At 35.4% G+C, this 16,070-nt stretch overlaps 1 protein-coding gene across 1 annotated transcript; it reads right to left on the reverse strand.

Moving 5' to 3' along the window:
• Nucleotides 1–2,602: 2,602 nt before the first annotated feature.
• Nucleotides 2,603–6,493, reverse strand: LOC144439862 (C-type lectin domain family 18 member A-like). Its single transcript, XM_078129097.1, has 5 exons — nucleotides 6,472–6,493; nucleotides 6,085–6,176; nucleotides 5,422–5,692; nucleotides 3,818–3,882; nucleotides 2,603–2,607 (listed from the first exon to the last, which is right to left on the reverse strand). The coding sequence occupies exons 2-5, from the start codon at nucleotides 6,140–6,142 to the stop codon at nucleotides 2,603–2,605; spliced, it is 399 nt and encodes a 132-aa protein (XP_077985223.1). The 5' UTR covers nucleotides 6,143–6,176; nucleotides 6,472–6,493.
• Nucleotides 6,494–16,070: the final 9,577 nt, after the last annotated feature.

Below are 16,070 nucleotides of genomic sequence, written 5' to 3' on the forward strand. Positions count from 1 at the left end.
GTATGTACTGTACCAGAGTTATCAAAATCAACATCACAGATAACGAGTGCTAGTATACGTACTGGTACTGGAACTAGTGATGGAACAAGCGACATACACACACACATTGAAGACAATGATGAAATGAGTGAATTTTATTTTGTTTTTTCCACAGGATATACCACATCAAAGTTTACTTACATTTGCACAAGATGGTTGTCATGGAAATGTGAAAGATATCTTGTGTGATGTAAATAATGGTGAGAATACCAAGAGCAAGTACATTGCATTCTTGGGGTGGGTGCTAAGCAAGGTACACTCCTTTCTTATATGTACTACTCGCTCTGAAGAAACACGTATTGATAGGTCACCATGGCTAAAACAAAATTATGAGAGAACAAAACTTTTAAATGATGCAGACACCTTCAAAAGATGGAACTTTGTTGTAAATCATTACATAACTAAGTACAGCACTGAAAAGAGAAGAGTGTGTATGTTTTATATAATCAATATTGTTGATATGTTTATTTTACAATATCTTGTCAAACCAATCAGAGGTGACAGTGATGACAAAATAGATGAACTTCAAAATATAATTCCCGATGTTGACCTTGTGATTTCTAATCATGAATTGTCAGGTAATGTGAGATATGTGGCAGGTTGGGCTGTATTCAAGACCATATCACAGTCTAGTAGAGTTGTTAAACAGAAGAGTAAGAATGTCAATGACTTCATTTATGTTTGGGAAATTTTGAAATCTTTTGTTTGTCAGTTGCAGCATAATGTAAGTAGTTCATCATACCAATATTCACTCTCTCATATAGAACGTCAGAATGAAGGTGGTTTACTGCACATAAATGATAGTTTATTTGGTTTTTTTTTGCAAATGTTGAGAGTGTAGCAATGAATCTGTACCGTAAGGAATATTTGGAAATTTTCCAAGGAAAACTGACACAAATTGTGAGAAGTATTATGCTAAATCATCCATCTTTGCAATGTATGTGGTTTCAACTTGTTGAGCCTCTTGTAATTTCTCTTCCAGGTAATGGAGAGAGGGGTGGGGATGAGCAAGGTAAGTTGTGTGACAAGGTAAGTTGTGTCCAAGAAGGCAGTGAATTAGCCAGTGATCAGCCAAGTGTAAATGAATTAAATGACAATATTGACAGTGGTCTTCTTCAAGAACATGATAGTGATCTTGAAGAAAACCATAGTGATGATGATGGAGAGGGAGTCGACAACAAATTATTTTCGTACAGACTTTTAATTTCCCGGTATTTAAATATGAGAGATAAAGAGTTCAAGAAAGCTATACGACAACTACTTAATAAAAAGAAATCAATCCCACTAAGAAAAGAACTATCTGTTTCAGGGAAAAGAAAAGCGGCTGCCTGTAATGTGTCATATGTTTCCTTTCAGTCAATTATAGATGACAGTTCAACCAACAAAGAAGTGTCTCATTGTTTACTGAAAGCAGCTGCCCTGTCTGATATTAATAAATTACAGTCCCTTTCAAAGGTTGAGTTGCAACTCCTTGTTTTATCATTATGATACTCTTCAGAACAAAGATGTACGTATATCAATAATTAATTAACAAGGAAAAACTGTGTGTCTTGTTGAAGGCAAAGATTGTACATGAAGCAAAGATACATCACCCCTTTTTTAGCAGTTGAGCAAATTGAGCAAATCGAGCTCGTGTATATTGAATTTCGAAAATCCAGTACTTTTATGGACGGTTGCAAAGATTCGAATCATTCGCGATCGCGAGCGCGCGACAACACGGATAATTTATATGACCGTTGAGGGCGCTACTCAATCGGTACACTCCACACATGTTAGACTAGACACATGTGCATTACGCATGTTACGTCCCAGTCCGCCGTATTCTATTTATATTTCAGCGTGTTTCAAGTTACTGTATGTATTTTTCTGTGTATTTTAATTAAATATTGATTATTGATGAAAGATAATGAAGTAATAATAAACATAATTATTTATTCATGTTATTCAATTGTTGATAGACACCAGAATTGTTGCCTCATGCCCTTTGACCAATGTGACGACTGGTAGATAGACAGAATGTGATCAGGCAATAAGTGTTTTACAGCATATCACATTCTCAGACAGTTATGGATGGATAACATGTACAATTTCACAAATAAGTAGCTATTGAATAAGTGTTGAAAGTATTGAATCAATATTGAAATGAATGAATAAGAACAGGCAACACTGTATTAGGTATAATGACTTTCATTTTATTGAAGACAGTTGACTAACCCTTCACAATAAATGCACAAAAACGAAAGCAGAGTTGTTCAGCCAAATGACCTTAGATGGCGCTGTTGTCGTCGTTGTTGCTACTGCTAAACTGCTGCTGCTGCTGCTGTTGTTGTTGTTGTTATTTTTGTTGTTTTATGTTTTTTTTGTGTTTTTTAAAATGAATAACAATTAGAACCATAAATTAAACCTCATAGTCTGATTAGATTAACGGGTAATTTTTTATTGCACTGACAGAATTTTTGATTATTCATGATAATTCATCATTTCGAATAAATTTTTGATAATTCATCATTTCTTCAATAACCGACGTTGCCGTATTCACATCAAAATGGTAGAAGTCTAGACTCTATCCTGTGTGAAAGAAGATTGAAATATGTGTCATTTATGTAGGATATCTGACATAAGTAAACTATAGGAACACAATATGCCATGCCATGCCATGGTTTTGGGTGGTAGTAACCGTATTTTTAATTATCAAATTATCAAAACGCGCACAGTGAAAATAAGAATACTAACACCTATAGATGATTTTCAATGGTGTCATGAAACGCGTAGTTCAATTATGGGAAGGAATAGTCGCACAATGTCACACTCATTAACATGTTCGTTTGGGGGTGGAGGGGATCTGGTGCCAATGCAATTGCTGAACTTCATTTTTGCACGTCTAATGAAATTGCGAAATCTGTCACGCCTTCACACTGATAACAGGTTCTGTATTTACTAATGAGATGTTAGTAAGTTGATCAAAATTAACTTCTAAATGTGATGTACAATGCTGTGTTTTTAGTAATTTAATGTGTTTACAATCACGTTTTTTATATTATAGATCGATCGTAGTGGTGCGATTGCTAGAGTTGTCATCATGCTTTTCATCAATTCATATATAAACGTGTTGATGTCGCCCTTGTGAAAGTTTGTTTTGGGAAGGGGAGGGGGTTTGTCTTAAACTTAAACTTGTGCGACATTGTGCGATTGTCCCAAGGGGACTGGTGACATTACATTCTTGTGTATGCTATACAGTAGTTACATATCTAAACGCTGAAATTACGAATTTCTTCTCTTAGCTTTGAGAGATACACAAACCTGTGACGTGTATTCACTTGCTGGAGTAAAATTTAATTATTTGCAGCTCTAGAACTATTTGCAATGACTCTCACAAACGGATCTAAATAGAACTATTAACAACTGATAAAACTTTTAAGTCCCTCTCTCAGAAACGATTTACTACTTGAAAATAACCTTGCACTTGGAACCACATTTTTAGTTCCAAAGATCGTCAAGAGAAAATTGAATGAATTTCATAATATGAAATAATCCAGATAAGTATATTGCAATTAAGATCATGACATTTTCACCTGAAGTAAAACGGAACACAAAATTCCTTGTATTCAAATTTGTCAGGCCAAAAGTAGTGCCATTAGCCTTTACAACTGTTGACTCAAGTGTTCTGTAAGACTGCATTATCACACTATTAATTATCAATTAAAAGATTTGCTGTGCAATCAGTTTACAGCTTATTGTGTATTGGCATACAAACAACAATTATTTTTTAAATGCCTACCTTCACAAATAGCATTTTTACCATAACTACATGGGGTATCATCCATAAGCAAGTCTCTTGAGGCCCTTTGAAAAAAAAGACAATTTTATATTTCTCATCACCAAAACCTCATCTTCACCATGTATATCGAGTAATAGGTTGTTTGTGATATCATATTACGAATGCTTTGTATTATTCTTAATCATGTTATTTTGCTTGGCTTGAAGAAAGCTTCAATAAATATCTGGGCTAGGAAAAATGATAGATAATATTATATACCTTAATGTTACGTAATGTTAATGTCAGGTGACAACCTCTATCCAGGAACCCCATATTAAAACCCCGTATATGAATTACACTCGGTTACCCAGATTCTCGCCGCTGGGGACTCTGCCAACGATACTTCTTATCTGGGTGGTAGAAGAGACCCCAGTGGGGAGAGTCTGGGTAACCGAGACTATACAGGAATGAAAACTGCAATAAAACCGGTTGTTATTGCGCGCTTAAAACTGTTAGCATGCACAAGTGCTAATAGTAGTTTGAGACAAGGGTTACATGTATATTTAATTCCAATATATAGCTTAATTCTTGGTATCAATTTATTTCCCCGCTAAATGGGTCAGCAATGGGTCATTTTACATAGCTTGGACTCTAATTTTATTAAAGAGACACTTATTAAGATCATACACATTGGTAAAGGGAACATGGACAATTATAGCAGATACCCAAAATAATTAGATGTTTATGTCAGCACCAGTCGCTAGACGAGTAGTGACAACCCTTTGACAGGTCACGAGTAGTTTCCGGCTGAATGAAGCAAAATATTGGAGAATAAGATAATTATACCACCGCCTGTAATATCGCAGAAAAATCAGGGAAAGTAATGGCAATTTTGAAAATGTTGACTCATTTCGAACACAGCAGAACCAGTGACGTAGACACGTGTTTTTGTGACATAGTCATAGACGAGCATATATTGTCGTGACATAGAATGACCAGAGTATGTATTCCATGAACTTATCTTAAACCTGTAAGACCCAAAAGATTTATAAAAGCTAGGAAATTTGCGGACTGTATCTCATCTAACATTGTTGAACAAAGAGTTACTAACAACTCAAAGTGCTTTGAAATTGACAATTGTAAAACTGCTCAATACAAATAGTCATTCTTTGTGAAAACACTAGTAGACTGGAACCATCTGGACAATAGTACTGTGTGCGCTAAATCTTGTGACGCCTTTAAAATGGCAGTCACTGTCAAAAACCATTCTGACTAAATACTCTCCCCCGGTGTATTATTCCTTACCCAGGACCTATAGCTACACCGTAACTATGCAGATACATTTGTTGTTCAACTGGACTCGTGCATGATATCATCATCAACGATATGCTCGTAGATTTCAGTAAATCGTGATGTTTCCTTGAATAATTTTTTTACCAGACTAAACCAAAACAATTCAATGATTTAGTTTTAGTCTTGGACTCCAACGTCAGTAAAACAACACATTTCTGTAAATTATTTCAGCGGGAAACTGAAATGGTAGTAAAAACATTCATCACAAAGTTTCCTTTATTTCGATGGATGAGATGAATAAATTTTAGCATGCGCAGTGATAGGATACATACCACAGTTGGACGCATTGACCACTTCCATCAGGTTGACCACATACAAAGTTGTTGTATGGCAAAAGTGTCCCATCATTGGCCTCAAGGAAACCATTATCGCCTGTCTTTGCATCAATCCAGAATTCTTTCCCGGAAAGTCCCTGAGAATCAATGTATGCCAGCATGGAATCAAATTCACATCCCGTGGTTATTCTGGCAAGGGACAGTCCTTTATTTTGGCAGGCATCCACTGCATCAGCCATGTTAAAACCACCGGATATAATTGTGAAGTCTACAGGAAAAGCAATTAAAATAAGAATAGTAACTTGTACTTGTGCTATTGCGGGTAAGTTGCGGGTAGGTTTAAATACATGTATTGATTGGTTATTTTTTCAGATTTAATATATAGCCATACTCATTTAGTTGAGTTGATACCAAAATGACATTAGAGGTGCACATTGTGGTTAATCAAATCAAAACAAAAACAATAAGGTTGTAATATGAACTCTGTAATAAGCTTATATATATTATTGGCAATACCAAGCTTAATTACGACTAGAGGAAATTTTAGTATCGAACAGTGGATGTTTATCGAGCCATGCCTCAACAGACGATACTCAAGAGTACTTATCTTGAATATACCGTGTGTGGGAATATACCAGTTAATGTCAAAAGAAGGTTTACCTGCATGTGCCATGGCACAAGACAGTAGTGCCCCGAGAAATGCGACGCGGATCATCATTTTGTATCTCGTTGATAAAAATTACATATGAAACCTGTATAAAAAAAAGAAAGAAGCCAAACAAAAATAAAATGCAGTTAAGCCTATTTGCAAACAATTGTAAGCTTATATTCAAAAGAACTAATGCTAAGAACTTGCACGAAATAAGTTCTGTTGTACATATGAGCGTCAACATAGCATACACGTACACAACTACACGAATGTTTGACAAATTTAATAAATTCCGATCACCGAACTGCCGGTCTCATATTTCAGAAAAATTAAGGTAAGTTTTACCATCAATGTTGCACACATTACAAAGTTAACAACGTACTACAGTGTACTCTTACCTGTCTAGTTGTTCAGTCCGTGTCTATTGATGTGATTGCAAAAAAATGAATCGAGTTATAAAGGACTGGGGGCTAAATTAAGATACCAAATATGATAATTTATGATCATAATTCACTGGTACTTAGATTTAATAATACTTTTATTTGCATTTTAAGAACTTGTTTGTCGTATACTTCACACACATCCCTTTCATGACCTTTACACGTTTGAGGGGTCATAAAATATCTTACGGGCTGGAAAACCTTACGTATTTTCCCTTACCTATGTATACACTACATTTCAGTACCTGTTTATAGCATTGAAAGGTTATCCAGTGCCATCTGTTCTATATTGATGTCTCTTTCTTTTCCGGTATCTATGCATCTGTTACATACCTCCAGTTTAATCATTTCAGTGCCTGTGTATTGTATTACAAAGGTTATTGCTAATTGAGAAGCATTGCTGAAATGTTACATAGCTATATCCCATACCTCAGACTCATGAAGTAAATGTTTATGTAAGTTTCTTAATATATTGGTGTTGCCATAGATTTCCATGTGATATTGAAACATTGATTTAAATCATTTGAAATTTGACATCTTGCATGTTTTGCCTAAATAATTCCCCTGACTTATTGTTTCTCATTGATGAGTGTACTCTTCGTGTGTGTGTTTTGTGTTTCCAGGGTGATGATTATCCTTTTACCTATTCCAGATATAGTATATTTTATGATTCTCAAACATTCAACTATATACGAATTATGAGTTTTGTTATGTACCAAATTATGTCGAATTTGATGTGTGCATTCTTATGATATGGTCAAATCACTAGGAATCATAAAGTATGCACATTACTTATTAATGTTCATTCGATGTTACCAAAATCTAATCAGTTCTTATGATCAGCATATGGAAGAATCGGTGCTGTAGTTTTGCGAATACTGTCAACAGACGGACAGACAGACAGACAGACAGACAGACAGACAGAAAGACAGACAGACAGACAGACAGACAGACAGACAGACAAAAGCATAACAAACCTTGCCCTTACGGGAGGTAATAACAAATAATTTCATGTATTTATTATACAATTAGTGCGTTAGACACACAAACTTGCTCTATGTTGTTTCTCATAAAAGAGAGTCAAGGAACATTAAACCCAAAATAGTTATTTCTCATCCATATGGCCACTTCAGCAGATACCACTTCTATTGTTATAATTCATTTCTTCCGGTGGCTATTACTCCAGTATATTTGTGATATACTTAGTTTATATTACCTAGCCTTTGATCCTTTCATATATAAATATATATATATATATATATATATATATATATATATATATATATATATATATGTGTGTGTGTGTGTGTGTGTGTGTGTGTGTGTGTGTGTGTGTGTGTGTGTAATATGTCTACCTTGTTTATATCATATTGATTTTGACATGGTGTGCATGAATGTCCTTTACATTTCAATGCAGTCTGGAATGCTGGTATAATTTCACTGGCATACCGTAGTTTACTGTGCACACATTGAATACATGGTGAATGCCTCCCCACCCAGTCTTGTTGCTAGGCACATTTACATACATTTTTTGAATATTTAGTCACTTGTCTATTAATCCCTGTTGTTATCTTTGCAATATGTGATCACTTGGCTGATGTCATGGGCGTGGTCTTGTTCCTGGGCATGTTTGCATACACTTTTTGAATGTTTGTTCAATTATTTAAGAATCCTTGTTTTTATAATTGTCAAATAAAGCACCATTTGGCTGTTGCCATGGGCGTGGTCATGGTTGCTAAGTATGTTTGCATACATACTTTGCCTACCAGATGATGTTAGTTGACCAAAATATACTGCCATTTGGTTGATAAAGGCATGGGTCATAGTTGCTGAGGCCAGTTGTGGCAAAAACCTTGAAGAAAATCTGCCGAAAAACACTTCCAGAAATATTTCACCAAGTGTCAGTCTCATTGACGAAGTACCTTTTGAGATGTAAGTTTTTGACAAAAATTCACATTTTGACACCTAATTTGCATATCACTGATGAGATCATTATATGCTTAATATTCATCTATACACCCAGATCCATCCCAATTAAATTTGAACCCAATCTGCTCAGAAATTTTGGAATGAAAGAATTTTGACCCAAAAAACACATGTTTAGCATTGATACTAATTTGCATATTACTGATGGAATCATCTTTATCTTGCGGGTATTTTCCCTTACCTACACATTAGTCATTCAGTTCAGTACCTATTTATTGCATTGAAAGGTTATCTGGGGTTAGCTATTCGATGTTGATGCTTCCTTTTCCTGCCTGGTATCCGTGCACATTTTACATACCTTCATTTTTAATCATTTCAGTGCCTGTGTATTGCATTACAAAGGTTATTGCTAATTGAGAAGCATTGCTGAAATGTTACATAGTTATAACCCATACCTCAGACTCATGAAGTAAATGTTTATACAAGATTCTTATTCAATTGTTGTTGTCGTAGATTTCCATGTGATATTTAAACATTGATTTAAATAATTTGAAATTTGACATCTTACACGTTTTGCCTAAATAATTGCTTTGTTTATCATTTCTCGTTGGTGACTTTATTGTTCGTGTGTGCTTCGCTTGTCCGGGGTTATGATTATCCTTTTACCTATCCCAGATTTGACTTAGTCTATTTTTAATTTGCATAATTAACTCTTTATAATCAGGACGCCGAAGTCCATAAGGTGGCTTAGAAAAATGTATAATTTTTGGCTATTGTTTGAACTTGAGATTAACTAATTTGACGTGACTTGATTGGTTATCTAAATTGCAGTTAGGAGCCTAAATCTGATTCAAGTTCGGTGTATATTCAAGCTCAGTGTATATTTCATTCCCGATACTTACTTACAAAGGTTTGTAACCAGGGCTATTATGGCCTGTGACTCGAAGTTAATATATTCAAAATGGTGTCGTCTCATGAATAATTCATATATCCATACCCCTTAAGCTTTATATACTAACCAGGTTCAAGACCGCTGAAGATTTGATAATCAGATCACAATTATAACCGATTTCTTTTTCCAGGTAACTTGAATAAAGTAATAAACTACAATTTAACGTAAACTTCAGTGTGTCAGGCTATTATTCTCATCTTGAAAACTACACAACATACATACCAAAATTTCCTCAAGAGACACGACAATATTCAAAATCTTCTCCATGATAGGAAATGACAAAAATGTTCGATTTTCCTCAATCTAATGAGGATTTTCCTAAGCATATGAAAAATGACTTTGGAAAGATAATGCATTTGAGATCGTTACCCTGCCACAGCACGGGGTAGTCATATTAAAAACAGGAAGGCGGTATAATTAGGAACAGTTTATGACTACCCCTTGCTGCGATAAATTTAACATGACAATTTCTAAAATTCATTATCTTTTCGAAGTCTACAGACATGCGATATGCACACTACTGACCCTAGCAGGTGGCGTCGCTGTCGTTCACCAATTTGACAACATTTTGATGACAGGTGATATCAGGTTGTAATACATCACTACAGTCTCCGGTCCTGATCAGGGACACATAACTTTCCACGGGTAGATTTATGGTATTATTGTACCATGCAGGGTTTCCTAGATCACTAGTTACTGACTGTGTTTGATTGGGGACATATTTTTATCGTGCATGCGATGTGTTTATCTTGCCAGCCAGTGTCCATTACGGTACTGACTGCTGTATATGTAGGGATAGAGCTCGGCTGCATTTCCTATACTAATAATATTATCTCAGTCTACGAATGGTGGTGTGACAGACAGGGTCCATCAATCAGGTTCGTTGCTCGCTGTTCAGCCTGACTGTCGTAGTTCTCTTTGATCTAGCAACTTCACGAGCGCCTGTGGATATCGTCCAAGGAATTGTAGGATAACTTCACTTCTGCCGCCATTAAAATAAGTTTGCTGTGTGAAAAAAATATGTTGTCATGTCCAGAGAGAGTTTGTATACCTTCACAGAATAAATAGCCAGTTGAAACTAAATTGCGCCCTCAGAGACAGAGTTGCACATATTGAAATTAAACGTAACTCATACCATCAAATTTAGTTTTGACTTGGAATTTCAAAAGTCTGTTCTTGGGATGTAAGATTTTTATACAAAGTATTTAAGTTTATCCTTGAAAAATAAAAGATTCCTTTAAAGAATTAAAAGTTTATTCTTGGAAAAAAAATTTGGGCCGCTAAGTAAAAGTCTTGTTATGCGAATAAATTTTCTGCTCTCAGTGGGAAAAAATGGGGCCTCACTAAGTAAAAATCTTGTTATGCGAATAGTTTTTTCTGCTCTGGGAGAAAAATTTGGGGCTCACTGAGTAAAAATCTTGTTATGCGAATTATTCTGCTCTGGGAAAAAAATTCGGGCCTCGATCATTAAGTAAAAATCTTGTTATGCGAATAAATTTTCTGCTCTGGAAAAATAAATTCCCAAATAGATCCCCTAGGAATTTGATTCTAATGGGCTACCGCTTTATATATAAACAACAACTCAGTCACCCACAACTACAATGCAGTCACCCACAACAACAACAACAACAACAACAACAACAACAACAACAACAACCATACAACCATCAACAGCTATGATCTTGTCACCAACAACCACAACCATGTCACCGACAACCACAACCCTACCACCCAGATTACCACCAACAATCACGACTTTCTCATCAACAACCACAATCCTACAACCCACAGTCTCAACTCTACCATCCCCACCACCACCAACTACAGCCCTATCACCCACAACCACGACTCTACCACATATAACCACAACCCTGTCACCAACAACATACATACATACATACATACATACATACATACATACATACATACATACATACATACATACATACATACATACGAGTGTTGTTATGCAGTGACTATATTCTCATGTTGAAATGACGAGGACCAATCAGGGGCATGAGGCAACAATTCTGGTGAAACCCGAAAATGATAATGATTTTTTAGGTAATAAAGGCCCAAGTTAGCTATGAGTCACATTTACATACTTACTTCTTTATTTGTAGTTTATTTTAATAAACTCATTATACACGTCTACACATATTTGTTATTTTGGGTATGTATTTGTACACTTTCTGGTCTTTTAAAAAATGAAACATTTTTTCATAATCACAGAAAAATTTTATATAAATATGGAAGACTCCAAAAAAGAATAAAGGAAAAGAAAGTATACCGATAGATTTTGTCTGTAATGATTTAATGGAACATGATCATGGTGCATGCAAAATCGACGCTTAGTGAATTTTTGCTCGAAGCTCGATACCACCTGCTGCCCTCTTGTGGCAATTATTTGCGATCTCGAATACGTGTAAAGTCTCTGAAAAGACGAGATGTGACTAGACTGTGTACTTCCGGCATGTGTTCGACGACGAAATATGATGTGTCTCAGAGATGTCATAGTATCCTCTGATACTACCCATGAAAAGGGGAACATTTTACTGTATGTATGCTTGTAAATATTGCGATGCCTTTATAATGTACTCGACAGCAATGATGTAGAATCGCTATAAAATTAATACCCAAGAAATACGCCGTCCGTTCGCCACGCTAATACACTGTATGTTTAACATGTCCTTGAATTTGTATGTATTGTAACAATATCACATCACCGCTCTTGATTAATGTAGACATGGTGATAAGTTCGAAGACCTATGAATGCAGTGGACCAGCGACATGCATCCCGTACAATGGTACATCATTCATGGTATTATTTGGCAGTCGGCCAAAATATTACGTCATCAAGTAAGTTTTGATACTATATTTTGCCGTCTGCGTTATTTGTATATTTTGGCTTAGGCTGAGTTCACTGGCGGGAACTCTTTTTTTCTAAAACAGTTGAATTTTATATTGAAATGGACACCTTTTAGAGTGGTACTGGCATAATTTTTTCATAGGTTATTATTTGGTAACGACTAATGTGTTGATTTGTATTTCGCGTAATCTGTTTCTATATTTTCAGGTAAGGTAAGTTTTACAGTCAATATGTTTCCTTTGACAAAAGAACAGCAATCTGTTGTTAATCTGTGCAAATCATACAATATTTTCTTTACAGGCAGAGCTGGCACTGGTAAAACATTTTTGCTCCGTTCTGTTATTGGCAATTTTGTTTCAATTTATGGTAGGAAGTGTGTTGCTGTAACTGCACCAACTGGAAAAGCAGTTTCACATATTAATGGCACCACTATTCATAGTTATTTTGGTTTAGGTTCTGGCTCTCTGTCAGCATTTCACCTAGCAAGGGCAGCCTTTGCGAGAGCTGATGTAAGACAGAGACCCATTAATATTAAAGTTTTAGTTATTGATGAAGTTTCTATGTTATCTAAGGATTTGTTTCAGAAAGTAGAATTTAATTGTAGGGAGTTTAAGAAGAATAAGTTTCCTTTTGGTGGTGTCCGTATTGTTGCATGTGGCGATTTTTTTCAGTTACCTCCAGTGAAAGGTGAGTTTGTTTTCAAATCTAATTTATGGAATGATGTGTTTGATTTATGTTTAAGATTAAGAAAAATTCACAGACAAGCGGATGTTAATTTAATTGATTTATTAGAGGATGCACGAATTGGAAACTTAGGTCAGAAATCAATGGATATTCTTCGATCTCTAGAAAGACCTATCCAGACTGAAAATCCACTACGGATATACACTAAACAAGATAGTGTAGCAATGCATAACCAAAAAATGATTGATGAGTTTCCAGGTGATAAGAAATTATTTAATGCCAATGATACTGGTTTAAATAAATCTGTCCTTAGTGATTGTTCTGTCAGTAGTGTTTTAGAGTTGAAGTTGCATGCTCCTGTAGTTTTAGTAAGGAATTTATTTTTAAGGATGAATCTTTAGTTAATGGGTTGTCTGGTTTTGTTAGGGGTTTTGTTGGGAATGAAAATTATCCTTTAGTTGATTTTGAAAATGGTAAGTATTTTGTTATTAAACCTTTCCGTTTCCAATACTATAATGAAAATGGGATAATGACTGCTTGTAGGCAACAAATTCCACTTCAGTTGGGTTTTTCAATCACAGCCCATAGATGTCAGGGGATGACACTAAAAGCCGTTGAATTATCCCTTAAGGAAATTTTTGCCCCAGGACAACTGTATGTTATGTTGTCCAGAGTCAAAGATTTTGATACTCTCAGAGTGCTACCAGGGTATGTAAGTGTTTTCCCTCTGTACCAGGAGAAGTCATTCTCTTTGATAGAGCAATTAAAGATGTATCTGTATGTACTGTACCAGAGTTATCAAAATCAACATCACAGATAACGAGTGCTAGTATACGTACTGGAACTAGTGATGGAACAAGCGACATACACACACATTGAAGACAATGATGAAATGAGTGAATTTTATTTTGTTTTTTCCACAGGATATACCACATCAAAGTTTACTTACATTTGCACAAGATGGTTGTCATGGAAATGTGAAAGATATCTTGTGTGATGTAAATAATGATGAGAATACCAAGAGCAAGTACATTGCATTCTTGGGGTGGGTGCTAAGCAAGGTACGTTCCTTTCTTATATGTACTACTCGCTCTAAAGAAACACGTATTGATAGGTCATCATGGCTAAAACAAAAGTATGAGGGAACAAAACGTTTAAATGATGCAGACACCTTCAAAAGATGGAACTTTGTTGTAAATCATTACATAACTAAGTACAGCACTGAAAAGAGAAGAGTGTGTATGTTTTATATAATCAATGTTGTTGATATGTTTATTTTACAATATCTTGTTAAACCAATCAGAGGTGACAGTGATGACAAAATAGATGAACTTCAAAATATAATTCCCGATGTTGACCTTGTGATTTCTAATCATGAATTGTCAGGTAATGTGAGATATGTGGCAGGTTGGGCTGTATTCAAGACCATATCACAGTGTAGTAGAGTTGTTAAACAGAAAAGTAAGAATGTCAATGACTTCATTTATGTTTGGGAAATTTTGAAATCTTTTGTTTGTCAGTTGCAGCATAATGTATATAAATGATAGTTTATATGGCTTTTTTGCAAATGTAGAGAGTGTTGCAATGAATCTGTACCGTAAGGAATATTTGGAAATTTTCCAAGCAAAACTGACACAAATTGTGAGAAGTATTATGCTAAATCATCCATCTTTGCAATGCATGTGGTTTCAACTTGTTGAGCCTTTTGTAATTTCTCTTCCAGGTAATGGAGAGAGGGGTGGGGATGAGCAAGGTAAGTTGTGTGGCCGGGTAAGTTGTGTCCAAGAAGGCAGTGAATTAGCCAGTGGTCAGCCAAGTGTAAATGAATTAAATGACAATATTGACAGTGGTCTTCATCAAGAACATGATAGTGATCTTGAAGAAAATCATAGTGATGATGATGGAGAGGGAGTCGACAACAAATTATTTTCGTACAGACTTTTAATTTCCCGGTATTTAAATATGAGAGGTAAAGAGTTCAAGAAAGCCATGGGAAAGAAATTAATCCCACTTAGAAAAGAACTATCTGTTTCAGGGAAAAGAAACGCGGCTGCCTGTAATGTGTCATATGTTTCCTTTCAGTCAATTATGGATGACAGTTCAACCAACAAAGAAGTGTCTCATTGTCTACTGAAAGCAGCGACCCTGTCTGATATTAATAAATTAGAGTCCCTTTCAAAAGTTGAGTTGCAACTCCTTGTTTTATCATTATGATACTCTATTCAGAACAAAGATGTACGTATATCAATAATTAATTAACAAGGAAAAACTGTGTGTCTTGTTGAAGGCAAAGATTTTACATGAAGCAAAGATACATCGCCCCTTTTTTTAGCAATTAAGCAAATTGAGCAAATGTCGAGCTCGTGTATATTGAATTTCCAAAATCCAGTACTTTTATGGACGGTTGCAAAGATTCGAATCATTCGCGATCGCCAGCGCGCGACAAGACAGATAATGTATATGACCGTTGAGGGCGCTACTCAATCGGTACACTCCACACATGTTAGACTAGACACATGTGCATTACGCATGTTACGTCCCAGTCCGCCGTATTCTATTTATATTTCAGCGCGTTTCAAGTTACTGTATGTATTTTTCTGTGTATTTTAATTAAATATTAATTATTGATTAAAGATAATGAAATAATTATAAACATAATTATAAAATTGACGGAACTTTTTGATATTGTCTTTATTCATGGTATTGTTGCCTCATGCCCTTTGACCAATGTGACGACTGGTAGATAGACAGAATGTGACCAGGCAATAAGTGTTTTACAGCATATCACATTCTCAGACAGTTACTGATGGATAACATGTACAATTTCACAAACAAGTAGTTATTGAATAAGTGTTGAAAGTATTGATATTGAAATGAATGAATAAGAACAGACAACACTGTATTAGGTATAGTGACTTTCATTTTATTGAAGACAGTTGACTAACCCTTCACAATAAGGGCACAAAAACGAAAGCAGAGTTGTTCAGCCAAATGACCTTAGATGGCGCTGTTGTCGTCGTTGTTGCTACTGCTATACTGCTGCTGCTGCTGCTGTTGTTGTTGTTGTTGTTGTTTTATGTTTTTTGTGTGTTTTTTAAAATGAATAACAATTAGAGCCATCAATTA

This window comes from Glandiceps talaboti, chromosome 9, assembly GCF_964340395.1.
Source record: "Glandiceps talaboti chromosome 9, keGlaTala1.1, whole genome shotgun sequence".
Classification (NCBI taxonomy): domain Eukaryota; kingdom Metazoa; phylum Hemichordata; class Enteropneusta; family Spengelidae; genus Glandiceps; species Glandiceps talaboti.

What these genes read in the sequence shown, in the direction of transcription:
- LOC144439862 (XM_078129097.1), bottom strand. Translation starts at nt 6,142, where the DNA reads ATGATGATCCGCGTCGCATTTCTCGGGGCACTACTGTCTTGTGCCATG. An exon ending in TTGTGCCATGGCACATGCAG is followed by an intron (nt 5,693 to 6,084) that starts GTAAACCTTCTT and finishes CTTTTCCTGTAG; the next exon opens with ACTTCACAATTATATCCGGT. An exon ending in GGTCAATGCGTCCAACTGTG is followed by an intron (nt 3,883 to 5,421) that starts GTATGTATCCTA and finishes TTTTTTTCAAAG; the next exon opens with GGCCTCAAGAGACTTGCTTA.